The following is a 27,496-nucleotide window of genomic DNA, read 5'->3' as shown; positions in this document are numbered from 1 at the left end:
TATGGAAGCCCCGAATTAATTATACTTAGAACAATTAGAAAATCAAGAAGGAAAATACTACAAACCAACTAGACCTACCAGACCTTTAGAGAACACTCAATAGCAGGAGAATAGACATTCTTCTCAGGTGCACACAGAATATTTTCCAGAATTGACAATATGATAGGTCATAAAACAAACCTCAATAAATTTCAAAGTATAAAATGATATAAAGTACATTCTGTGGCTGCAGTGGAATGAAATTAGAATAACAAAAATAAATTGGGAAACTCACAAATATATTGAAACAGGACACAAACAATAAGTGCATCAAAAGAGAAATTAGAAAATATTCTGAAAATGAAGAGACAATGTAATAAAACTAATGGGAGCAGCTAAAGTGCTTAGAGGGAAAATTATATCTGTAAACATATTAAGAAAGAAAATATGCTGTCCACATTAAACTCATATAGTGCTGTATGTTAATTATATCTCAAGAAATGGATGCCCACTTCTACTACTGCTGCAATTCAACACTGTATTATAAGTTCTAACCAAAGAAATTAGGCAAGAAAAAGAAATAGAAACCATCAAAACTGGAAGTAAAGTAGCGAAACTACTAATACACGATGTGATTTTATAAATAAAATTCTTAGGGAATCCAGTAAAATATCATTAGAATTAATAAACAAGTTAATAATATCCATGTACAAACATCAATCCTATTTCTATACAATAGCAATGAGAAAAATGAGAATAAGAGTGAAAAAACAATTCCATTTATAACAGCATAAAAAATAAAATACTTAGAATTAAAGAAGTGCAGGATCTGTAAAATGAAAACTATAAAACATCATTGAAAGAAACTTAAAAATATGCAAATAAATGGAAAAATATTCCATGTTCATGGATTAGAAGACATGAGATTGTTAAAATGGCAACAATCCTCAAAATGATCTATGTAGTCAACACAACCCCTATCAGAAGCCCAGCGTTTTTTTTTTTCAGAAACTGTCAGGCTGATCCTAAAATTCTGTGGAAATTCAAGGGATCCAGAATAGCCAAAACAATCTTGAAAAAGAACACATTTGGAGACTAACATGTCCTGATTTCAAAATTTACTACAGAGCAATGAGAATCAAGACAGTGTGGTACTGGCATAAGGAAAAGACACACAGGACAGAATTGATAATCTGTAATTAAAACCATGTGTCTGTGGTCAACAATTTCCCACAAAGAGACAAAGACCATAGAACAGGGAAAGAATAACTTTTTCTCCCCTCTTTTTGGCCATGCTGCACAGCTTGCAGGATCTTAGTTCCTTGGCCACGGATTGAACCCATGCCCTTAGCAGTGAAAGCACGGAGTCCTAACTAGTGGACTGCCAGGGAATTCCCAATAGCTTTTTTTAAACAGATAGTTCTGTATAGCCACATGGAAAATAGTGAAGTTGGACTCTACCATGTACAAAAGTTAAATCAGATCAAAGACTTAGGTGTTAAGAGCTAAAACTATAAAACTCTTTAGAAAAGAAAACATAGGAGTAAACCTTTATGATTTTGGATTGGCCGTTATTAGCTATGATATCAGAAGCAAGAGCAACAAAAGAAAAATAGATAAATTGTACCTCATGAAATAAAACAAAAAACAAAAAACATGCTTTTAATGATGCTATCAAGAAAAGGAAAAAACCCAAAGAATGGCAGAAAATATTTGAAAGTCATTTATCTGATCAGGGACCTGTATCTAGAATATAAAGGACTCTTATGACTTAATAATTAAAAAAACAATTAAAAATTGGGCAAAGGATCTAAATAGACATGCCTCCAAAGAAGACATACAAATTCTCAACAAACATATGAAAAAATGCTCAATTGTCAAGAAAAATCAGTCATCAGGAAATCAAAATCACAATCACTATACACTCAGTAACATGGCTAGAATTGAAAAGTCAGATAATACAAGTGTTAACACACAGAGAAAGCAGAAGCCTTATAACACTACTGTTTCCACTTTTCCCCCATCTATTTGCTATGAAGTGATGGGACCAGATGTCATCATCTTAGTTTTTTCAATGTTGAGTTTTAAGCCAGCTTTTTCACTCTCCTCTTTCACCTTTATGCTGGGAAAGATTCAGGGCAGGAGGAGAAAGGGGCAACAGAGGATGAGATGGTTGGATGGCATCACCGACTCGATGGATATGAGTTTGAGCAAACTCCAGGAGATAGTGAAGGACAGAGAAGCCTGGTGTGCTGCAGTCCATGAGGTCACAAAGAGTCAGACATGACTTAGTGACTGAACAACAACTACATTAACACTACTGGTGACAATATAAAATGGTACAGCCACTTTGGAAAATGGTTTGGCAGGTTCTCAAATGACTAAACATAGAGTTACCATATGACCCAAAAGAAATGAAAAACATATGTCCCCACAAAAATTTGTGCATAAATGTTTACAACCGCATTATTCATAATAGCCAAAAGATGGAAACAACTCAAATGTCTACCAACTGATGAACAAAATGTAGTGTATTCTTACAATGGAATATTATTTGATTACAAAAAAGGAATGAAGTACTGATACATGCCACAACATAGATGAACTTTGGAAATACTAAGCTAAGTAAAAGAACGTAGTCACAAAAAGTCCACATATTATGTAATTTCATTTATGTGAAATGTCCAAAATATGCAAATCTATAGAAACACAAAGTAGGTTAGTGGTTGCTTAGCACTCCTGGCAGGGTGAAATGTGGGGATGGGGATGTGATGGAAAGTGAAAGTCACTCAGTCACGTCCAACTCTTTGCAATCCCATGGACTAACAGTCCATGGAATTCTCCAGGCCAGAATACTGGAGTAGGTAGCCGTTCCCTTCTCCAGGGGATCTTCCCAACCCAGGAATGGAACCCAGGTCTCCCACATTGCAGGTGAATTCTTTACCACTGAGCCACCAGGGAAGCCTAATTGGGTACAGAACCTAACTGGGTACAGAATTTCTTTTTGAGGTGATAAAATATTTTAAAATTGACTGTTGATGGTGGTTGCACATATCTGTAAATATACTAAATCCACTGATACATTTTAATTATGAATTGCATGGCATATGAACTGAATTATATTACAAAAAAAGTTATTTTAAAAAATGACTTTGTACTCTGTAACATTCCTTTGTGTCTGACTTCTTTTGCTCACAATGTTTGTAGTATTCATTCCTTTTATTGCTTTGTAGTATTCCACTGTATGAATATACCACAACTTATTTAATCCATCTTCCTGTTGATGGTTACTAGGGTTGTTTTAAATCTTTACCTCTTATAAATAGAGCTATCTTGAACATTTTTTGGTACATATTATGGTAAATAGATATACTCATTTCAACTGAATATACATCTAGGAGTGGGATTGTTGGGTCACTGCTAGGATAGAAGCATGTTTGGTTTTAGCAGATACTGCCAATTTTCCAAAGCAGTTGTACCAATGTACATTTCTACTAGCAATGAATCAGAGCTCCAGGTCCTTCCCATCCTTACTAACCTTGGTATCTTTTTTTCCCAAATACTTTTTTAATGAAACAGAGAAAACACTGCTGAAGACCCAAAGCAGGGATTTGAATGAAGACCACTTTATCAATATTTTCTTTTATAGTTGGTAGTTTTTGTGTGTGTGTCTCCAAGGTCATAAAGATATTCTCCTAGGTTTCATTTTAGAAAACTTATTGGTAATCTATTTCAAATCGATGTTTTTGTATGGTGTGAGGGAGGGGTCAAGCTTCATTTAAAAAAAAAAATCATATGGTATCTAATTGTACCAGCACCATTTATTGTGGAAAAAAATTCTTCCCTATTGAATACCACTGGGCACAATTTTGCCATAAATAAACATGTGTGACACTATCTCTGGACTCTATATTCTGTGGTGTGATAACTCTGGGAGACAGCGAAGGACAGGAGAGCCTCGTGTGCTGTAGTCCAAGGGGTCACAAAGAGTTGGACATGACTTAGCAACTGAACAACAACAACAAAAATTCTGTGGTGTAAGTCTTCAAATCTGATTCAACTTTTCAAAGATCATCCTTTGCATCTATATAGAAATTTTAATATCATCATGTCAATTTCCAGAAGTAAAGAGTCTGGTATTTGGATTAGGATTGTCTTGAATCTAACTGATCAAACTGGGAAAACTGATATCTTAACAATATAGAGTTTTCCAGTCCATGAAGACAGGCTTCATTTATTTAGGCCTTTAAAATTTCTCTCAGCAATGTTTCAGTATTTTGTAGCTTTTAGTGTAGAGATCTTCTGCATCTTCTATTAGAGTTATTACTAGACATTTGATGGATTTTGATGCTATTAAAAATGAATATGTAAAAGTTCATTTTCCAATTATTTCCTATTAGTACACAGAAATACTACTGACCTGTACCCAGCAACCTTTCAAATTCATTTATTTTTAAAACTTTATTTAAAATAAAACACACATATAGAAAACCAGTTTACATGTGTGCATGTGCATATCTAAAGAATTTTTTAAAACATTATTAATTTGTTTGGCTACACCAGGTCTTAGTTGTGGCATGCTGTATCTTTTGTTGCAGCATGTGGGATCTACTTCCCTGACCAGGGATCAAACCTAGGCCTTCTTCATTGGAACCAAGTCTTAGCCACTGGACCACCAGAGAAGTCCTCCTGTATAATTTTTTTAAATGTTGAATTCCTGGGACAAATCTTACTTGGTTATAATGTATTATTCTTTTTACATATTGCTGAATTCAATTTTCTCACATTTTGTTAAGATTTTTGCATTTATCATTTAAGATACTGACCTGTATTTTTCTTTTCTTGAAATGTCCTAGGTCAAGTTTTGTCATCAAAGTCATGCTGGTCTCATAAAATCAACGTGTTACCTCTTTCTCTATTTTCTATAAAGGATATTTTTACAGGGTTGCTATTATTCCTTCCTTATTTGTTTTGAAGTATTTATACCAGTGAAGACATTTTCTTTTTGTAGGAAGGTATTCATGGTAAAATTACTTTCACAGGTAATTTCCCTTTGGACCAATTTTCATCGAGATATCTTTTAAAAAGTTTGTCCATTTTTGTCAAAATATTCAAATTTATTAGCATAAAGTTATTCACAATGTCCTTTTATTGTCTTACTAATGTTTGAAAGATTTGTAATAATGCCTACCTTTGAATTACTGATATTAGCAATTTGTGTTCTTTTTATTTTTTGATCCATTTTGTTTGGCATTTAGCAAATATAGTAATATTTCCAAAGAATCAACTTTTAGCTTTGTTGACTTTCTCTACTGTATGTCTGGTTTCTATTTCATTCTTCTCTGCTCTTATCTTTGTAATGTTCTTCTTTTCTACTTTCTTCAGGATTTAATTTTCTTGATATTTAAGGTCAAAGCTTAAATTGATGATTTTCAACCGTTCATCTTTTCTAATATATGCACTTAAAGACATAGAATTTTTCCTTATTTTAGATATATCTCATAAACTTGGATGTCATATTTCCAATTTTTAAGTTCAATATATTCCATAATTTTCATTTTGATTTCTTCTTTTGCCAATGGATTATTTCAAGTGTTTTTTTTTTTTTAAAGATTTTCAACAATGGAGGTTTTCTAATCATCTTTCAGTTAAATCATAATTTGATTCTATTTTGGTAAATGCTACAAGTACACCTACAAAAAATGTGTACTCTATCGTTTATAGGTGTATTGTTCTCTCTATATATATTTTGAGAAACTTTCTAGAAATCAATAATAAATGTTTGTAAGTAAGCTATGGTACACACCTTACTCTGAGAGCCATTGTGTCTAGATAACAGTACAGGAAAATTTTCAGACACATCTGTATTTTTATAAAAGAAACTGTATGTACAAAAGCAAACATACTAGGAACAGGGAGACTTGAATGACATTGCTAACTAGGTCAGGCACTTAGGAGAAAGAATAGTGCATATCATCATAAATATCTGGGAACTATAACGAACCTGTCGCCTAAACCTGTGACCCTCTTCTAAATTGCTTCACTGACTCCATAGTCCTATAATCAAAGTTCCTACTCACTGTCACTAGGGTTTTGCTTTGTCTTATTAGCGTAAGCTTATGTTGTTTGTGAGTCATAATTTAAGTGAAATGCTGCCAGAAGTGAAGATTTTTAGGAGAGCAACTTCTATCTGAGATACCTGTATATCTCCAGATAATGGTTTAATCTCCTTTGGGGGAGAAATCCTAAATAGTGGTTCTCCTATTTTTATGGCCTAGGTCCTGGGCCAAAATGTATACTAGAAAATTCACTCAAGTTTTGCCATTTTATTTAATGTGCCTGTGGATCTTGCCTAATCTCAAAATTATCATCTCTGAGAATTTCTTATCCATTGAGAACTAATCTTTGAGCCAAAAGCAACCCATGATTTATTGCTAGTTATTAAGCCGATGGAAGGAACAAGCAAAAGCCAGGTGCTCAAGGAATAAGCACTTAATCCTAGTTTTGGTGTGGGTGTACAACTGAACAGATAAAAATTATTTCTAATTCCAACATGAGACTTGATAGATTTTATCTACTACATTTGAATAAAATAGAATGACCTTGTAGTTCTGGACTGAGGAGACCATAGGCTATAAATATCAATACATAATATATAAAAACAGAGACAATCCTATGCCCCGCCAGCTGAAGAACTGCCTTTTTGCTGGTAGAGGATCCTTGCTGGGTTTTGATTTAAAGCTTTCAGGTCCTGTTGCCATAACCACTAACACTTAAAATTTAAAAAAAATTTTAATTTATTTTTTGGCCATGCTACGTGGCTTATGAGATTTTAGTTCCCTGACCAGGGACTTAACATGGGCCCTCCTCCAGCAATGGAAGTGTGGAGTTCTAACCAACAGACTTCCAGAGAATTTCCATAACCACTAACACTTTTGATGATGACACTCGATGAATACTTTGCGCCAAAGTCAAAATTATAGTACTGGAGATAAGTGAAATTCTTCCTTGCAATGACTTATAAAAATAAAGGCTTTTCTCCAACTTCATGTTTTTGAGATTAAAAATTTACTCATTTGACAAAATAAATAGCTTTTAGAAATCTACTTACTAAGATTACTCTTAGCCCTAACATGTGATAACTCTTCACGTAGAAAGTAACTCCAAGGATGTTTCTGGCAACATGCAAAAGTCAAGTTCTTAAATGGAGATCCTCAAAAAGAGCCAGAAAGATATTCAGGAGCTGTTGTGTTAGAAAGGTTTGAAGAGTCTTAAAATCATACGCAGTCATCTTTGGTATAATCCCTACTTCCCTTTAAATTTCCTTTTTTCTTTTTCTGGAACCCTGATCTGCCTTTCTCTGCCCTATACCTGTATCTCAAGTTGAATATTTTAAAGATATTTTTCTAAATGTTTCTCTCCCGAAGTGTAAACTTATAATGACTTAAGTACTCCCAGAGATCTTTGCAAAGAGGGCTCTCAAAGACCAAGATGCTCTAATATGCAAACAAATGACTTTCTAATGAAAGAATTTCTGGCACTATAGCAGCATTTCATTTAGTAAATATACTTTAAGCCTTTGTATATGCCAGACAGTTTTAGGAGGTAGGGATAAAGAATGAACAAGACAGACAACTTTACCGCCTGCATGGAACTTAAGATCCGGTTGAGAAAAAATTGATATACATTATATAATATCAAGTAGTGATGTGTGTTGTAAAGAAAAATTATAGGTTAAGAGAGGAGATAGTGATACAAATTGTTATTTTAGAAAGGGTGTGGTCAGGAAAGACCTCTCTGGAGGGGGTGACACTTGAGCAAAAGATGTGGGGGAGCAAGCTACATGAATATCCAGAGGAAGAGTCCTAGGCAAAGGGAATAGCAAATACAAAGGCCCAGAGGCAAGAAAGTATAAAGTATTATTAAGATATTTTAGAGCTAGATTATAGTGAACTGAGGCAGCGTGATGGGAGATTAGGTCAGAGAGGAAACCAAAAGCAGATAATCTATGGCCTTGTAAATCATGGTAAGGACTTTGGATTTTAATTCCAAGTAAATGGGAAGTACAAGACGACTACGTGATCTGACTTATAATACTTTGGCTGTTGTGTGGCTACTGGATTTTTTGAAGGGCAATTGTGGAATTAGAAAGGATAGTTGAGAAGCTATTACAGTGGTGCAGGTGAGAAACTTGGACTAAGGTGATACTAATGGCCTGATTTACTACTGAGAAGGGGCACACCACGAATCACACTACTTTCAGCCTCACCTCCCACTAATATAACGACTGAATAAGAGACAGTGCCAAACTAACAATGCTCCCTTGTACTCCTGGCTTTTGTTTACTTAGTTCCCACAGCTTTTAATGCCTCCTACTTCCTTCTCTAACCATTAAAATCGTACTCACTATTCAAGAGTAATTTCAAATATTACCTTTTGAAATGGATCATTTCTTCTTTTATGATTCCACACCCTCTATATTTCTATTAGTGAAGTTATTTCATTTAGCTTTGTATATGTGTAATAGATTATGTTTCTGATCTAATTTCTTCACTAAATTTATTAAGGTTAGAGACAGTAACACATTAACTTATATTTTCACAATAGCTAGTAGCCCCTAGTAATTTAATAGACTTTTTAGACTGAATGTGATAAGCTGCTTCCCTTAGGTCACTAACATAATGGTACATCAGGGTTAATACTTTTGTAAAAGTCAATTCCCATAGCACTAAGATTTCAGACACTGTTTATATGGTTCTTAATTAACTTTGATTTGGAATAGATTTTTAAAAGGTTGGCATTTTCCAATTCCCCCCCAGGAGCTTATGATTCACCAGCTTTGCACTTTCCCTTAATTTGTCTATTTACAATTGGTAGCTTAATGATTTATTTACATTACTCACTTCTGGGCTCATAATTTTAGGAAAAACCCAATCTTAAGAAATATAAACTTTTAACAAGTAAGATTCATTTCTTTCTAAATGAATTGTTTTTTTTTATTAAAGTATTATATATTCATTGAAAAGTTCAAACAATATAAAAGTAAAATAAAAAGTAAATGTCTCCTAAACTCACCAAATCCAAGAGGTAGCAAATGTTGAGTCTGGTGTGTATCCTTCCAAGACTTTATATATGATATATGCATTCATATGTATGCATGCTTAGTTAGCCCTCCCTATTAGCAGGTTCTACACAGGCAGATTCAACTAACCACCGATCAAAAATATTAAAAACAAACAAAAATTCCAGAAAGTTTCAAAAAAGCAAAACTTGAATTTACCATGTGGCAGCAACTACTAACATAGTATTTACAGCTATTTACATAGCATTTACCTTGTATTAGGTATTATGAGTAATCTAGAGATGATTAAAGTATACAGGGGGAAATATATAGGTTATTTACAAATACTAAGCCATTTTATATGGACTTGAGCATCTGGAGATTTTGGTATCCATGGGGGGTGCTGGAACCAAGTCTCCTGCAGATATCCAATTCTTGATTTTGCCCTGAAAAGTCACATCCCAAATATAGAAAATATAAAACAATGTTTTCAGGATATCTTCTAAACCTAAAATTTTCTTTGAGATTTCCTAAAGGGCCCCTGGAAAACTGCAAAAATTTATTCTTTCTCCTCATAAAGAGAGAAATATAAGAAGTAATTAGGTTTGTTTCATGGGTTACTATTGTTAAACAGTTGCATGACAACAGTTTCAAAATCAGAAGAGATGCTTAGCCTTCTCTGTTAAATTTTTATAGGTAAAATATTACTAATATAAAAATTTCAGACTTTTACACTTTATGGGCAGTTCCTGGAGAATTCTGACTGTCTTCTCTGTTCCTAGTATATTTTTACCTTCAGATAAACATAAATCATATATTTTATGAATAATTTTCAAAAATGGATAGAATATGTAGATAGAGGATCAAAAGGAAATAGAAGATGCCAACAATACTATAAACCAATTAGAACTAACAGATGTTATATATAATACTCCATCCAACAACAGCAGAAAACACTTTATGCTCAAGTGCTAATGGAATATTCTCCAGTAGAGACCATATACTTGGCTACAAAATGCTGCTGCTAAGTCACTTCAGTTGTGTCTGACTCTTAGTGACCCCATGGACTGCAGCCCACCAGGCTCCTCCATCCATGGGATTTTCCAGGCAAGAGTACTGGAGTGGGGTGCCATTGCCTTCTCCGGCTACAAAATAAATCTCAATAAATTTAATAAGACTAAAATCATATAGAGTATATTCTCTAACCATAATGGAATGAAGCTAGAAATCCATAACAGAAAGAAAACTGGAAAAGTCACAAGTATGTGGAAATTAAACAACAAGCAATGAGCCAAAGGAAAAAAAAAATCACAAGAGAGCTTAGAAAAATACCTAGAGATAGTTGGTAACAAAAACAAAACAAAATGAAATTTATGGGATGTAGTAAAGGCAGTACTGAAATGAAAGTTTGTAACTATAAATACCCATAAAGGAAGAAAAATTTTAAAGCAATACCACAACTTTAAACCATGAGGAACTAGAAAAATGAGCAAAACAAATTCAAAGCTACTAGAGGAGCGAAATAATAAAGAGCAGAGAAAAATGAAATAGAGGATAGAAAAACAGAGAAAATCAATGAAACCAACAATTTGAAGAGATTAACAAAATTGACAAAATTTAAGCTACACTGACAATAAGAGAAGATTCATTATTAGAATTAGGTCCTAGTAATTCAAAGAGAGGTTTCAAAAGAGGGGACATTATAACTGACCCTACAGAAATAAAAAGGATTACAAGAGATTACTATGAACTGTTGTATGCCAACAAATTAGATTTCCTAGATGAAACAACAAATTCTTTTCTTTAATTTTTCCCTTAGTTTTAACCTAATGTCCTTTTTCTTTTTAAAAAATTTATTTTTAACTGGAGGATAATTGCTTTACAATTTACAATGTTGTGTTGGTTTCTGCCATACAACAACGTGAATCAGCCAAAAGTATACCTATATTCCCTCCCTCTTGAACCACCCTCCCACCCCTGACCCCATCTCACCCCTCTAGGTTGTCACAGAGCACCAGGCTGAGCTCCCTGTGTTATATAGCAACTTTCCACTAGCTATCTTTTTTATATATAGTAATGTATATGTTTCAATGATACTCTCTCAATTCGTCCAATGTGCTATTTTCCCCACTGTGTCTGTAAGTCTGTTCTCTATGTCGGCATCTCTACACCTGCCTTGAAAATAGGTTCGTGAGTACCATTTTTCTAAATTTCATATATATACATTAATATATGATATTTTTCTCTGACTTACCTTGTATAACAGGCACTAGGTTCACCCACCTCACCAGAACTGACTCAAATTCGTTCCTTTTTATGGCTGAGTAATATTCCATGTCCCCCTTCATGGATCACAGCTTTGTCATGGTGAAAAAGCTTGCGTAACTCAATGAAGCTATGGCCCTGCAGGACCACCCAAGATAGATGGGTCATAGTGAAGAGTTCTGACAAAACATGGTCTACTGGAGGAGGAAATAGCAACCCACTCCAGTATTCTTGCCTAGAGAACCCCATGAACAGTATGAAAAGGCAAAAGGATATGACACTGGAAGATGAGCTGCCCAGATCAGAAGGTGTCCAATGAGGTACTGGACAAGAGGGGAGGGCAATTACTAATAGCTCCAGAAAGAATGAAGTGGCTGGGCCAAAGCACAAACAACGTTCAGTGTCCAGTGTCTGGTGGTGAAAGTAAAGTCTGATGCTGTAAAGCACAATATTGTGTAGGAACCTGGAATGTTAGGTCCACAAATCAAGGTAAATTGGACATGGTCAAGCAGGAGATGGTAAGATTGAACATCAACATCTTAGGAATCAGTGAACTAAAATGAGAATGGGAGAATTTAATTCAGATGATCATTATATCTACTACTGTAGGCAAGAATCCCTTAGAAGAAATGCAGTAGCCCTCATAGTCAACAAAAGAGTCCAAAATGCAGTACTGGGTGCAATCTCAAAAGTGACAGAATGATCTCTGTTCTTTTCCAAGGCAAACCATTCAACATCACAGTAATCCAAGTCTATGCCTCAAACACTAATGCTGAAGAAGCTGAAGTTGAACAGTCTATGATGACTTACAAGACCTTCTAGAACTAATGCCAAAAAAAGACATCCTTTTCATCATAGGGGATTAGAATGCAAAAGAAGGAAATAAAGAGATACCTGGAATAACAGGCAAGTTTGGCCTTGGAATACAAAATGAAGCAGGGCAAAGGCTAACAGAGTTTTGCTGAGAGAACACACTCATCACAACAAACACTCTTCCAACAACACAAGAGATGACTCTACACATGGACATCACCAGATGGTCAATACCGAAATGAGACTGATTATGTTCTTTGTAGTCAAAGATGGAGAAGCTCTATACAGTCAGTAAAAACAAGACTTGGAGCTGACTATGGCTCAGATCATGAACTCGTTATTGCAAAATTCAGGCTAAAAATTGAAGAAAGTAAGGGAAACCACTAGGCTGTTCGGGTATGACCTAAGTAAAATCTTTAACGATTATACAATGGAGATGACGAACAGATTCAAGGGATTAGATTTGGTTGGCAGAGTGCCTGAAGAACTATAGATGGAGGTTCAAAAACATTGTACAGGGGGCAGTGACCAAAAACATTTCAAAGAAAAAGAAACGCAAGTAGGCAAAGAAGCTTTCTGAGAAGGCTTTACAAATAGCTGAGGAAAGAAGAGAAGAGAAAGGCAAGGGAGAAAGGGAAAGATATACCCAACTGAATGCAGAGTTTCAAGAAATAGCAAGGAGAGATAAGAAGGCCTTCTTAAATGAACAATGCAAAGAAATAGAGGAAAATAATAGAATGGAAAACACTAGAGATCTCTTCAATAAAGTTGGAGCTATCAAGGGAAGATTTCATGCGAGGATGGGCACGGTAAAGGACATAAATGGTAAAGACCTAACAGAAGAAAAGAGATTAAGAAGAGGTGGCAACAGAAGAAATCAAAAAAGAAATAAAAATATGCATAGAAACGAATGAAAATGAAAACACAACAACTCAAAACCTATGGGACACTGTAAAAGCAGTGCTAAGGGGAAGGTTCATAGCAATACAGGCTTAACTCAAGAAACAAGAAAAAAGTCAAATAAATAACCTAACTCTACACCTAAAGCAACTAGAAAAGGAAGAAATGAAGAACCCCAAGGTTAGCAGAAGGAAAGAAATCTTAAAAATAAATGCAAAAGAAACAAAAGAGACCATAGCAAACATCAACAAAGCCAAAAGCTGATTCTTTGAGAAGATAAATAAAATTGACAAACCATTAGCCAGACTCATCAAGAAACAAAGGAGAAGAATCAAATCAACAAAATTAGAAATGAAAATGGAGAGATCACAACAGACAACACAGAAATACAAAGGATCATAAGAGACTACTATCAGCAACTATATGCCAATAAAATGGACAACTTGGAAGAAATGGATAAATTCTTAGAAAAGTACAACTTTCCAAAACTGAACCATTAAGAAATGGAAAATCTTAACAGACCCATCACAAGCATGGAAATTGAAACTGTAATCAGAAATCTTCCAGCAAACAAAAGCCCAGGACCAGATGGCTTCACAGCTGAATTCTACAAAAAATTCAGAGAAGAGCTAACACCTATCCTACTCAAACTCTCCCAGAAAATTGCAGAGGAAGGTAAAATTCCAAACTCATTCTATGAGGCCATTAGCACCCTAATACCAAAACCAGACAAAGATGCCACAAAAAAAGAAAACTACAGGCCAATATCACTGATTAACATAGATGCAAAAATCGTTAAAAAAATTCTAACAAACAGAATTCAACAACATATTAAAAAGATCATACATCATGCCCAAGTGGGCTTTATCCCAGGGATGCAAGGATTCTTCAATATCTGCAAATCAATCAATGTAATACACCACATTAACAAATTGAAAAATAAAAACCATATGATTATCTCAATAGATGCAGAGAAAGCCTTTGACAAAATTTAACATCTTTTTATGATAAAAACCCTCCAGAAAGCAGGAATAGAAGGAACATACCTCAACATAATAAAAGCTATACATGACAAACCCACAGCAAACATTATCCTAAATGGTGAAAAACTGAAAGCATTTCCCCTAAAGTCAGGAACAAGACAAGGGTGCCCACTCTCACCACTACTATTCAACATAGTTTTGGAAGTTTTGGCCACAGCAATCAGAGCAGAAAAAGAAATAAAAGGAATCCAGGCTAGAAAAGAAGAAGTAAAACTCTCACTGTTTGCAGATGACACGATCCTCTACATAGAAAACCCTAAAGACTCCACCAGAAAATTACTAGAGCTAATCAACGAATATAGTAAAGTTGCAGGATATAAAATTAACACAAAGAAATCCCTTGCATTCCTGATTTTCAGTAGACAGCTAGCATTCTGACATACTTTTTAAATAAAAGGCACTAAAGGTATGAATTTCACTCTGAGCACTACTTTAGTAATTTACATTCTGTTATGAGGTATTCTAAGTATCATCTTCTAAATATTTCATAATGCTGCTGCTGTTGTTTAGTTGCTAAGCCAAGTCCAACTCTTTTGCAACTCAATGGACTGTAGCCTGCCAGGCTCCTCTATCCATGGAATTTTCCAGGCAGGAATACTGGAGTGGGCTTGCCATTTCCTTCTCCAGGGGATGGTCCCAACACAGGGATCAAATCCAAGTCTCTTGCATTGGCAGGCAGAGTCTTTACCACTGAGCCAGCAGGGAAGCCCAGATATTCCAGTTACTTTTGTGTTTTAAAATGTCCAAGTGGTAAAGGATTTTGTTTCCTAATTCCATTATTAATTTCTAGTTTTATTGTATTGTGAAGCATTGTGGTCAGATAATGCTATGTGTTTTATTTCTATGTTTTAGAATTTATTCAGGTTTTTCTTGTGATAAATTCTGTAAATGTTCAAAGGGCACATGAAAAGAAAATGAGTTTTCTATTATCAGGCTATAAAGTATATTTTCAGGCTATCTAGTATATTTCTATTAAATCTTCCATGTTGAGTATGTTATTTAGGTATTTTCTATCCTTTCTTTTTATTGTTTTTATTCTTCTAAATGCCTGCCATAGATTCAGATAGGTGAATTAAATTTTATATGTTTATGTTCTTTCTTATAATTCCTATAGTTTGATATAAACATTCATCAAAGGTATCATGAATATACACATAAAATGACAGCCCAATAATTTTTAATTATTAGGAAACCAAATTCACCATTTTTTAAAATAATAATACACCATGATCAAATGGATTATTCCAGAAATCCAATGATGACTTAATTTTAGGAAATCTATTATTATTATAATTCAATATATTAATACTCAAAAGAGAAAAACCATGTGATGATCTCTATAGAAGCTTAAAAGGCATGTAATTTGGGACTTCCCTGGTGGCACAGTGGATTAGAATCCACCTGCCTATGTAGGGGACACAAGTTCAACACCTGGTCTGGGAAGATTCCAAATGCCACAGAGCAGTTAAGCCTGTGCCCCACAACTACTGAGCCTGAGCTCTAGAGCCCATGGGCAGCAACTATTGAGCCTGAGTGCTTCAAGTACTGAAGCCCATGCACCCTAGAGCCCGCATACTGCAACTACTGAGCCTGTGTGTTGCAACAACTGAAACCTGCACACCTACAGCCTGTGCTCCGCATCAAGAGAAGTCACTGAAACAAAAGTCTGTGCACTGTAACAAACAGTAGCCTCTGCTCGTCACAACTAGAGAAAGCCCATGCAAAGCAATAAAGACCCAGCGTAGCAAAAATAAATAAATAAATCATGTAAGAAAAAATAAAAGGCATGAAATTCAATTATGTATAGATTTTTTAAAAATTCTAACTAAAACAGGAACAGATGGACACACTATAATAAAGTCTATCTAATACTACCATCCTTAATTAGGAAACCATAGCAAGCTACTATGTAGCTTCAAATGGTTTACTACTACACAGATTATTTAATTACAAAATGTTAATAGTATCTGATATTATCATTGTGGTTTGGAAGATTCTGTACCCTGCATTTAGTTCAAGTCAAAATTTGTTTAAATTGGATATTAAATCCAGTGACCTAAGAGCAATCAAGTCATATTGAACAATGATGCTCCTATTTTTATACTCAATAGTACAATGAAAATCAAGCCCCTGGTGGTCCAGTGGCTAAGACTCTTTGCTCCCAATGCACGGGGCCCAGGTTTGATCTCTGGTCAGGGAACTAGATCCCACATGCCACAACTGAAGATCTTGCATGCTGCAACTAAGACTCAGCACAGCCAAGTAAATAAATAAATATTAAAAAAATATTCTTACTCTAAGTAGTGTGTCAAAGATTTAAAATACAAAATACAAACACAGAGTGGGGAAAAGCTAGTTCTTAAAGAATCATTTGGCTAGGTATCAAGTATTTCAGTGGCACAAATTTCTGTTGATAAAAGACTAGGTTATTCAGATCCGAAACCCGCTTTGTAGCCATGTTACCATACTCCCAGTCCCACTGTACCTGTTGTTTTCAGGCGATTCCAGATGTCTCTGCATTTATTGATCAGATCAAGTGCACGATTTAGGAAGCAGGTCTGTTTGGTAAGAAAGTAATGAGAAAATTAGTCTCAACCAAACAAAACTTTAAGCAAATAAAAATCATTATCATTAAAAGCAGTAAAAAATTAAACTAGAAAAATGGAAGTATAAACTGAATATTTTGGGATTTATATATAAATATTAGCCTCTATTTTTTTTCTCTTTCCTTTTCTCCCCCTAGTTTTCTTGAGGTACAACTGACATATCAGCAGTGTTTAAGATACATAGCATAATTACTTTTTTTTTCTTATTAATAAATTTATTTATTTTAGTTGGGGGCTAATTACTTTACAATATTATAGTGGATTTTGCCATACATTGACATGAATCAGCCATGGGTTTACATGTGTTCCCCATCCTGAACCCCCCTCCCAATCCCATCCCTCTGGGTCATCCCATTGCCCCAGCCCTGAGCATTTGTCTCATGCATTGAACCTGGAATGGCGTTCTGTTTCACATATGATAATATACATAGCATAATCACTTAACTTACAGGAAATTGAGGATTAAACAGATAATCTTGAGTGTTATCAATTTTTTAAAATAATCTAGGACAGAAGAAAATTGCTTCCAGAATGGTGATATGAGATCTATGGATCCTCTCCCCAGCAAAACTACCACAACTGGTGAAAATGATAAAACATGATCATGTAAAGTCAAGTCTCAGAAAATTGCCCTAATGGCATATATTAATAGCCAATGGGGAAACATCTATTCCAGGAAATCTACTAAAGTCTCAGTAAGAACAGTGAGTACCTGTAGCAGTTGAGCCATGATCTAGCCAACTCCCCTCCCCAGTTCAGTATGATGTAAGTGTACTTTAGGTGGGTATAATCAAGAAGATAGGGCTCACTATACCCTCAGCTTCCAGGCTAGGGATGACCATAAGGGGCATGTTTCCAGGACTTCTCATTCCCCTCCCCAAGATCTGTATTGCATGAATTCTGTTATGTGCTGTGCTTAGTTGCTCAGTCATGTGTGACTCTTTGCGACCCTATGGACTGTAGCCTGCCAGGCTCCTCTGTTATGGTGACTCTCCAGGTAAGAGTATTAGAATGAGTAGCCTATCCCTTCTCCAGGGGAACTTTCTGACCCAGGAATTGAACCGGGGTCTCCTGCATTGCAGTCGGATACTTTACCAGCTAAGCTACCAGGGAAGCCCAAGGCACAGTTAAGAAGCCTGGCACTCTCTTCTTCTACCCAGTCCCCCCAAGCACTGAAAGTTGAAAACACTGGGTTACAATTGCCCTCACCTCAGCTTCCTTATAAGAGTGTTTCCATGCTGGAAGAGGCAAGCCAAGAATATTAGGGACTACGACTTTTGCTAGACCCTGACTTACAGAGCGGTATTGTCACTCTGATACAAATGAGCCATGGTCCCTGCCTCTAGCTCCAAAGCAGGGTATAGAGTTTCTGCTCAGGAGAAGAGGAAGGTCATTAGAAGAGTGAGCTCTGTAGTCATCCTAAGGAGATTGACATTTATTGAAATAGAGCTTGGGGAAGTTCAAGCCTAAAGGCACTATAAAAAAAAAGTGAAGATTTTGGTGTGGGCAATTAAGAGGAAGCTGGTAACTCAGTGATATTGACAAGCCAAACAGCAGACTACAAGTTTACAGAGAGAACTAAGGGGAAGAGAAAGCTAAGATTACTTATCCCTTCAAAGGGGCCTTATGTTAATTGGATCAGACTGTGGAGCAATTTATACCAGAGTATTTTCAAACGTGCGTGTGTGTGCATGCATGTGCACGTGCACGAGCACACACACACATACACACACACCAGTCACCTAGTAATTCATCAAGACTTACACCTGTGTGTGATACCAATAGAAGACCACTCAGAAGCTTAACAGTGTGATCATGGAAAGAGATACTAAAAAATAACCCTGCTAAAACTACTTTCATTCCTTTCCAGGGGAGGGGTCATGGTGACTGCAAAGGCAAAGACTGTGATCTCTGAGGAATAACATTAGAAGCTCTATACTACTATACAGCTGCAGAAGTAAGACTGCACTGAACTAGCCCAGACAAGTCACTAATCAAACAAACAAGCACATATTAACAAGTCCCAGAGAAGGGGAATCAGTACCCAAAGATGTTCCAATATACTATGCAAAATGTTCAGTTTTCAACAAAGAATTATAAAATATGCAAAGAAACAAGAAAGTATGACCCATACACAGGAATAAAGTAGGCAAGAGGAACTGACTTTTGAAAGGTCCAATATTGGAACTTAGACACAAGTTTCAAAGCAGCTGTTTCAAATATGTCAAAACAATTAAAGTAAACCACACTTACAAAAGGAAGGCAAGATGACAATATCAGGAAATGTAGAATATTGATTAAAGGCAGTGGGATAACATATTCAATGTGATGAAAGAAAATAGGCAACCAAGAATCTAATACCCAGCAAAATTATCTCAGAACTGAAAGCAAAATAAAGAAATTCCCAGATTAAAAAAAGTTGCATCTTTTTGCTGGCAGAACCATTTATAAAAATGCTAAGAGAAGTTCTTCAGGCTGAAAGTAACACTAATAGCAATTTGAATACAAATGAAAAAACAAAGTGCACTGATAATATATTTCTTCTTTCTTTTCTTATTTTAAAATACAACTGTGTAAAACTATGTGTAGTTTATTTTTGTATCTAAAAGATATACATAGACCATTTCATCAACCCAAGAAGAAAACACATTCTTTCTCAAGCACACATGGCACTTTATCCAGGACAGACCATATGTTAGACCACAACACAAACTTCAAATACATTTAAAATAACTTGAAGTCACACAAAGTATGTACTCTATCTACAGTGGAACAAGATTAGTTCTTCTACAGGAATTAAGGCCTCTATCCAGGTGGAGGATGATAACCTTAGGCTGAGGAGAAGCATGTGGACCCCAGACTGGTTGGAACCAGAAGGCTGATATCAGACTGAGATGATGATCATTCTATTACCTCACCACCAGCCAATTAGAGAAGAGCTATCTATGCAGTCTGTAGTGCCACCTCCCCAAATGTTGCCTATAAAAACTTCCCTGAAACCCACTGGGGAGTTCAGGTCTTCTGACCACGAGTGACTCATTCTTCTTGCATGGCCCCTGAAATAAGCCTTTCTCTGCTCCAAACCCTGACATTTCAGTTTGTTTAGCATGAATTTCAGTTTGACAACATCCTTACTTATGAAGAAGCAAAATGCTTGTTTTGGTTTTGCTCTGAAGCTTGTGGATTCTTTCTCATCTTCTTTTACTATGGAAAAGTTTCTAAAAAGAGGTCCCTTTACTACTCAGGACGAGGACTTTATATTCTTTATCTCTACTAACTAGCAGAGTGCTTGGTACTCACATGATTTTTTGAGTTGAACTCAACAAGGGAAAAGAAAGGAAAGAAAATATGTTGGCAGAGACCTATTGAGAGCTTGTTTCAGATGTGAAGAATCATATAAAAGAACATATTAACAGAAGGAACAGAATAAGCAGCAAAAAGGATTTTGTACCAACTGGAAAGAAAAGAAGCTGGCAAGTATGGGAAATGAGGAAGTTTTCTTTGGCTAGGTAAGAGAAAAAAGCAGAGAGATCTAGAAGTTAAAATCATACAAACATGCTAGAAGTCCAATTTGGTGACAACTTTCCTAGCTTGAAAGAAGGAAGGTAAAGAACTAAAGACAAATCAGTGAATACTCTGGTATATGGGAGAGTGAGATATTGATGTTGCTATCTCTTTAAAAGGTGTAAGGTTTAAGCTGAGAGTGGAATTCAGGCAAAAGTAGATATTTTGTTTTCTTGTTGCTAAAACTGAGTTAATGTGGATCACAATAAACTGTGGAAAATTCTGAAAGAGATGGGAATACCAGACCACCCGACCTGTCTCTTGAGAAACCTGTATGCAGGTCAGGAAGTAACAGTTAGAACTGGACATGGAACAACAGACTGGTTCCAAATAGGAAAAGGAGTACGTCAAGGCTGTATATTGTCACTCTGCTTATTTAACTTATATGCAGAGTACATCATAGAAATGCCGGGCTGGAAGAAGCACAGCTGGAATCAAGATTGCCGGGAGAAATATCAATAACCTCAGATATGCAGATGACACCACTCTTATGGCAGAAAGTGAAGAAGAACTAAAGAGCCTCTTGACGAAAGTGGAAGAAGAGAGTGAAAAAATTGGCTTAAAGCCCAACATTGAAAAAACGAAGATCATGGCATCTGGTCCCATCACTTCATGGCAAATAGATAGGGAAACAGTGGAAACAGTGGCTGACTTTATTTTTTGGGGCTCCAAAATCACTGCATATGGCAATTGCAGCCATGAAATTAAAAGACACTTACTCCTTGGAAGGAAAGTTATGACCAACCTAGACAGCATATTAAAAAGCAGAGACATTACTTTGTCAACAAAGGTCCATCTAGTCAAGGCTATGGTTTTTCCAGTAGTCATATATGGATGTGAGACTATATATAGAAAGCTTTTTATCCTTGGACTATAAAGAAAGCTGAGCGCCGAAGAATTGATGCTTTTGAACTGTGGTGTTGGAGAAGACTCTTGAGAGTCCCTTGGACAGCAAGGAGATCCAACCAGTCCATCCTAAAGGAGATCAGTCCTGGGTGTTCATCGGAAGGACTGACGTTGAAGCTGAAACTCCAATACTTTGGCCACTTGATGCGAAGAAATAACTCATTGGAAAACACCCTGATGCTGGGCAAGATTGAGGGCAGGGGACGACACAGAATGAGATGGTTGGATGGCATCACCGACTCAATGGACATGGGTTTGGGTGAACTCCAGGAGTTGGTGATGGACAGGGAGGCCTGGCATGCTGCGGTTCATGGGGTCACAAAGAATCAGACATGACTGAGTGACTGAACTGAACTGAACTGAATGATAAAATATACAAGAATGTGGGTCAAAGAAAGCAAATGCAATTGAGTGACAATAAACAGTTCTAAAGAGAATCAAAAAGAATTGCATGAAGGAAGGCAAACATACTAAACAGCACACTGAATGCTTGCATTTTCTTTGAAGGTTGCACATTACCTGTTCAACAGCTGTTGAAGCTTTTCTTCCTTGCTCTAGATCAACTGCAGCTGCCATGAATAAACATGTTTTCTGTGCAATCAGAATTACTTGATCAGAAGGACAAAACTTGGACAGCTGATAAGAAATAACCAGAACATCAATGAATAGGGAGAATTTTGCCAGGTGAACACAAACAATCAGAATGAAAATCAGCAACATCCTGTCTGAATGACAAAATTCAGCTGGAAAACCACATCTCACCTTAAAAATGATATAGGCTATAACACTGATTTATGGTTTTAATTTTATATTACTTTCCATTTTTTAGCACTTTTCGAGAGATTAAAAAGCTTCATTTCTTCACAATTTTCCTGTCTTTCCCAATGACAAGTACTGTCATTTGGCCCTGTATCTTTATCTAGTGATTTGCTTCTTGGCTTATGTTGTAATTTCTAAGTGATTTTTCCCCTGGCAAATAGATTTTCCTTTTGCATTGAATAGAACTGAAATTAGTACCTATATTGTTCATGGCTGAAAGAGACAATGTCAAATCTTGACAGGCATTAGGATAACCTCATCATTAAACCTTGTACTCTACCTTTAGAAAAAAACTCCCATGGGGTGTGCTTAGAGTAGGGGGCCTGAAGAAATGGCTCCTCTGTTTATAACACACCCAACAGGAATCTGGGTTCATTGTGACAAGGGGTACAAAACTTGTGGCCTTTCTATGAACAAATACCCAAACACATGTCCGTCTGTAGCTCCACATGGTTGCTGGTAGGACCAGTGGGGCTCAATACTGGAAGAAAACCTACAGTATTTAATGGTGAAGTTTGCCAACTAGAGCTGGTGAGGTACACACGAGTGGGCCATGGATGGTCTTATAAAGACTTTGAACCTCTCTTTACAAGGGAAAAAAAAAGAAAAAATAGATTGCAACTGCATGTCATTCTGGAAAAGATAAAACTGTGGAGACCATAAAAAGATCAATAGTTGCCAGGAGTTTGGGGGGAAAGGGGAGATGAGTACACAGGGTACAGAAGTTTTATGAGCAGTGAAATACTGTGTATCACATTATAATGATGGATATATGTCATTGTACTTTTGTCCAAACCCACAGAATATGCAACACTATTCTCACTTATTAAAGCGAAACCTATGGTGAACTGTGGACTTTGGTAATTATGATGTGTCAATGCATTTCATCCTTGGTATTTTTTTAAAAAGGTACCACTCAGTTAATCATGGCTATGCATGTGTGGGGAGGGGATATAAGGGGAAATTCTGTACCTTCCTGTCAATTTTGTTGTAAATGTAAAACTGGTTTAAAAAGTAAAAAAAAAGAATTAACACTCAGGTTATACATTTTTGGCAAAACTTTTGTTTCTCTTTTATGTGTGTATACATATCATATACAAAATCAACAAGGTTTGTAGGCCACTCTAGCCAAGTTATGCTGGCAAACAAAAGCACAAATTAACCTCAAAAAATAACCTCCCAGCATTGTACTACAATAAAATTCTAGGCTACTTAGGATTCTAACATGGAATTCTACTAGTGCTATCACAAACGTCAAAACTAAAACTGATTTATTTTACCTCATTAAAATGGCAATTATACCTAAACTTTCAAATATTATTTCTTACTCTCCCCAAATATTTAGTGATCATAATCATCACTATCATTTAACTAAGTAGCATTTCAAGACACCCAATTTCTACATCTCAGGTAACTCATATATAAAGTGAAGGAGTTGTGCTAGATTACCTACGTAGTTTTTTCCAGTTCTAAAACATTTAATCTATCTCAACATAACAGATTTTATACTCCTGAATGTGTATGAGGGATATTCTTTACCACCTCTCCTTTCTTCCTCTCATCAATGCTTGTTCCTTTTTCTGGCATTTAACCTCTACCCTGCAGGCTAACAACTATTTTTAAATGCTTATAATTGCAAAACAAACTCAAATCCCTACACATAGAGCTTGCTCTCAGAAAAATATAAAGCAGATCTAAACTTCTTAGCATCCTTTTAACCTCCTGTTGTCCCCAGATACCTATTCTATATTCCTATAGACTTATACCCAGAACCCTTCCTAATGTTTCGGTAACTTACAACTTCTTAGAGTATTTCCTTCTAAAAATAGTTATATTTTTATATAGGACTTTGAGAGACTGAAATTCCTTCAAAGATAAAGGAGTAATTCTCTTATGGTAGAACTTTACGCTCCAGGATGGTTGTTTGTGTTACTGTGGTATGGGGAGACCTACCTCATATTTTCATATTATATCCTCTAGGGATCAGTTTCTCCTTAGGTCATTCCAGATTAAACGTGTATTAAGAGTTCCTAGATTAAAAGCCAATCTCACTCTATACTTAGTCCTTGACTATAGCCATAGTGGTCATATCCTTGTTGTGGTTCATACATGAGATACTTGTTAGAAGAGACTTACCTTATAAGAAAGTACAAAAAACTCTCTCATTGACAGTGGATCTTTCACACATAGCACAGCCACGTTCCAAGCTGAATATTAACATGAAATAACATAATTATGAAAATTCACTGCTTAATCTGTACCATTATAATCTCCACAGATTTATAATCTCCACATCCTTAATATTAACATACTAATATGGGGTTTATCAAGGGTTAAAAAAAGCTAACTTTAGGTTTTTAGGGAAATTTTTTCAGGTAAACTTAGAGACTTCTATCACTTCCAATCTTTAATTCTAGGACAATGACTAATGGCAATAGCGCTGAATTTTTTTTAAATCAGGGATATACAATAAATTCTTAGTTGACACGAATCCATCTAAAAAATGAGGATCACATTGAAGAGCTCACTAACTTTACTTGGTGAAAGAAAGTTAAAATTCAGCAAAGAACAGATATATTAGAATCAAAGTTTGAGGAAAACTGATGGAAAGATTCACATCTTTCATAGAGCTGTGGACATCCCCATTAGTCAACATTCAGCATGATCTTTACCTTGAAAAATCAAAATTAAAATTCAGCAAAACAAGTACTGAGAAACAATTTTTCAAACTTCCAAAACATCAAAGTCATTAAATCTTTCTATAATTTAAATGTTTTCTATTTTTCATTATACACATAAGTTTCCCAGAAGCCAGATTGCTATATTTATTCCCTTTTCTCCTAGAGACCCAGTAAACCCCATAGAGCAGAAAAAGGTTCATGAAGAACCAGTTAACCTTATGACACTGATGCTTAATTGCTCTTGCTTACTTATCACTGGAGTGTAAATTTTGTAAACAGAATCTACATAAAGTAAATTACATAACTCATAACTGTATAACTTGATGAATTTTAATAAAGTGTAACCAATCCAGGTCAAAGAAGATCTTTATCATTACCAGAAACCCAGAAGTAATCCCACCTACTCTCTTCAAGTACTACTCCCTTCAAAGGTAACCACTATCCTAAGTCCTAACACTGTAAATTAGTTTGCCGGCTTTTTGTTTCTTACTGTATATAAATGGATCCATGCAGTATATACGTAATATCTGGCTTCTTTTGCTCAACATAACTTTTGTGAGATTCATTCATATTGTTGCATGTAGTTTATTTCTCATGATTCACATTTAGAGATAAATTGGGCATTCTAGAACAAGTTTAGGCACATAACCTTGGGGACCTGCAGTTCTAATTCATTATTTTATTCTTAGATTAATTTCAATAAAAAATGAAGAAAAGTAACAGTGAGTACATAGTATGTCCCAGGTTCCCCATTTTTTATAGTAAAACTGAGATTAAATAGTAAAACTGAGATTAAGCAAGTTAAGCAAGTTATCCTTATACCCACAGCTTTAAATTTAAGAGCTAGAATTTGAATCTGTCTGATTCTATCATCCCACAATGTTTCGCTTAGCCACAGAATTTCCTTTTACCTGCTTTTCGAAACCACTGAGCTTCGTTAATCTTAGAGGCTAAAGTCCAGGCTTCTCCTTCAAATAACTGAATAAGTTTCAGGAGTGCTGCATCAAACAGGAAAATCTGATATTGAGGTCTTTTACTTTATACTCTAACAAAGTTGTTAATCTTGCTTTAGAAACAGTCAGACATGAGCCTGGATTTAGAAAGTTCTTTTTCAGTGTGTGTGCATGAGTGCATACCAAAAGTAATTAAAATGACAAAAAGCATTACCAAGCTCTTAGAAACTCTTAATTTAAACTTTGGAGAACAAACATCTTTGGAGAGATTTTTAATTAGAGTAATCATTCACCACCTGAGGTAGAAAGATACGATTTACGTGTAAGGAAAAAAAGAATAAAAATAATCATTTAAAACACTGAAATGAAGATTGAGGACTGGAAGAGTACTGATAGGTTGGCATAATATTTACTTACTGAACTCTTACATCAAGCAAAGTACAGAACCAAAATCTGTTGTCATCATCAGAAAGCATGTATTACATACTCTTGTACCCTTCTGAGAGATAAGAATGCCAATAGTAAACATTCCTCTTTTGAAAAGCTGTGGTTTCTAAACTGCTTTGTTATATTTAACAACCTGTTGACAGATATTTGAGGTATAAAAGTGAACTACTGCAATAAATGGGATAGAATTTCTAAGATATGGAGTTTTTGGTGTATTTTAGACTTAAGGAAACTGGTACATTGTTGTTATTTAGTCGCTAAGTCATGCCCAACTCTTTTGTGACCCCCATGGACTGTAGCCCACCAGGCTCCTCTGTCCGTGGGATTTCCTAGCCAAGAATACTGGAGTGGGTTGCCATTTCCTTCTCCGGGGGATTCCTGACCCAGCGATTGAACCCACATCTCCTGCACTGCAGGCAGATTCTTTACCACTAGGCCACCAGGGAAGCCCAAATAGGTACACGGGCAGTAGAAATTGGAAGACCTATTAGGCAAAAGCAATACCAAGAAAGAAAGCATGGAGTTGGAAAAAGGAATTCAATGGAGCTAGGAAGTTAGCTGAATGATGTGGGCAGGGAGGAATTATCAGTATACAGAGGAGATGACACAGACTTGTATAGATTGATGGAGAACCTCAAAATAACAGAGTAAACAATCTGAATTTGATGCAGAGATCACGAAAATTAGTGGGGTTCAGAGTATTTTTGTTTTGATCCTTTTTTACCTGTTCAATTTCTAGGTTAGAATCAAGTGGAAACAGAGAAGTAAGGCAGGGAGGGAGGGAGGAAGGAAAGAACAGAAATGTCTTTTTAAAAACTGTAATAAAAACAGAGCTGAAATCACATTTGGAGATGAATGCTAGTGACAGCTAACTTTTCTCTGCTTGTGAATAAAGAAACTAGGTATACTGCTGTGACAAATGTTAGTAAAAACATGAAGCTTAACTCAAACATGAAGCCTGAGACAGTATGCTCAATATACTTGGAGAATTTATATATTAATAGAGGATAGAAGCAAGATGAAAGAGTGAAAATAATCAAGGAGATATTTACCTGTATTGAAGTAAGCCAAAAGTCTATCCAGTTCTTTCTTTCTAAAAAATAAAGAAAAGAATATTTTCCTGCTGTTCCAAAGCTTTACTACAGAAAAGTATCAAAAAGAGACTCTATTTGTGCCTGAGAGCTTCTCAGAGAAAATGCAAAATTGTGAAGTTTGTTGCTCAAGGTGCCAATCTATCATGTTACACTGTTTTTCCCATTATAGAATACTGTTCCTCAGCACCAATGTCCTCATATTTTTTTCTCTCTTCCCCTTCTACACCTATTCTTAAGCAAAGGATTTCAATGACTGATACAGTTTTATATTACAGGGTCATAGAATTTGAGAGTAGGTAGTGATCTCTGTGATTTTCAACTTTTTTTTTTTGAAGAGGGGAAACTAGAACCTGTGTTTCAGATAA

At 35.7% G+C, this 27,496-nt stretch overlaps 1 protein-coding gene and 1 non-coding gene across 21 annotated transcripts in view; one reads left to right on the top strand and one right to left on the bottom strand.

The window, feature by feature from the left end:
- Positions 1 to 27,496, bottom strand: part of TEX11 (testis expressed 11) — a 196,489-nt gene that overhangs the window by 34,774 nt on the left and 134,219 nt on the right. For all 20 annotated transcript variants that reach the window (XR_014075955.1, XR_014075957.1, XR_014075951.1 and 17 more), the window contains 5 exons: positions 27,090 to 27,130; positions 25,549 to 25,635; positions 24,093 to 24,163; positions 21,657 to 21,773; positions 16,547 to 16,619 (listed from right to left, as the gene is read on the bottom strand). Coding sequence is in view for 10 of the 20 variants with exons in the window: in XM_081566316.1 (XP_081422442.1) it covers positions 16,547 to 16,619; positions 21,657 to 21,773; positions 24,093 to 24,163; positions 25,549 to 25,635; positions 27,090 to 27,130 (389 nt within the window). In the remaining 10 variants the exon portion in view is untranslated. The remainder of the gene's footprint in view (positions 1 to 16,546; positions 16,620 to 21,656; positions 21,774 to 24,092; positions 24,164 to 25,548; positions 25,636 to 27,089; positions 27,131 to 27,496) is intronic.
- On the top strand, positions 22,257 to 22,387 carry LOC145537307 (small nucleolar RNA SNORA11). The gene has a single exon (XR_014076330.1). It is a non-coding gene; the product is annotated as a small nucleolar RNA SNORA11 (small nucleolar RNA).

Source organism: Giraffa tippelskirchi, chromosome X, assembly GCF_054371585.1.
Source record: "Giraffa tippelskirchi isolate mGirTip1 chromosome X, T2T-mGirTip1v1.2.pri, whole genome shotgun sequence".
NCBI classification, from domain to species: Eukaryota; Metazoa; Chordata; class Mammalia; order Artiodactyla; family Giraffidae; genus Giraffa; species Giraffa tippelskirchi.
The sequence above is the reverse complement of the archived record's forward strand: the minus strand, read 5'-3'. Positions and strand labels throughout refer to the sequence as shown.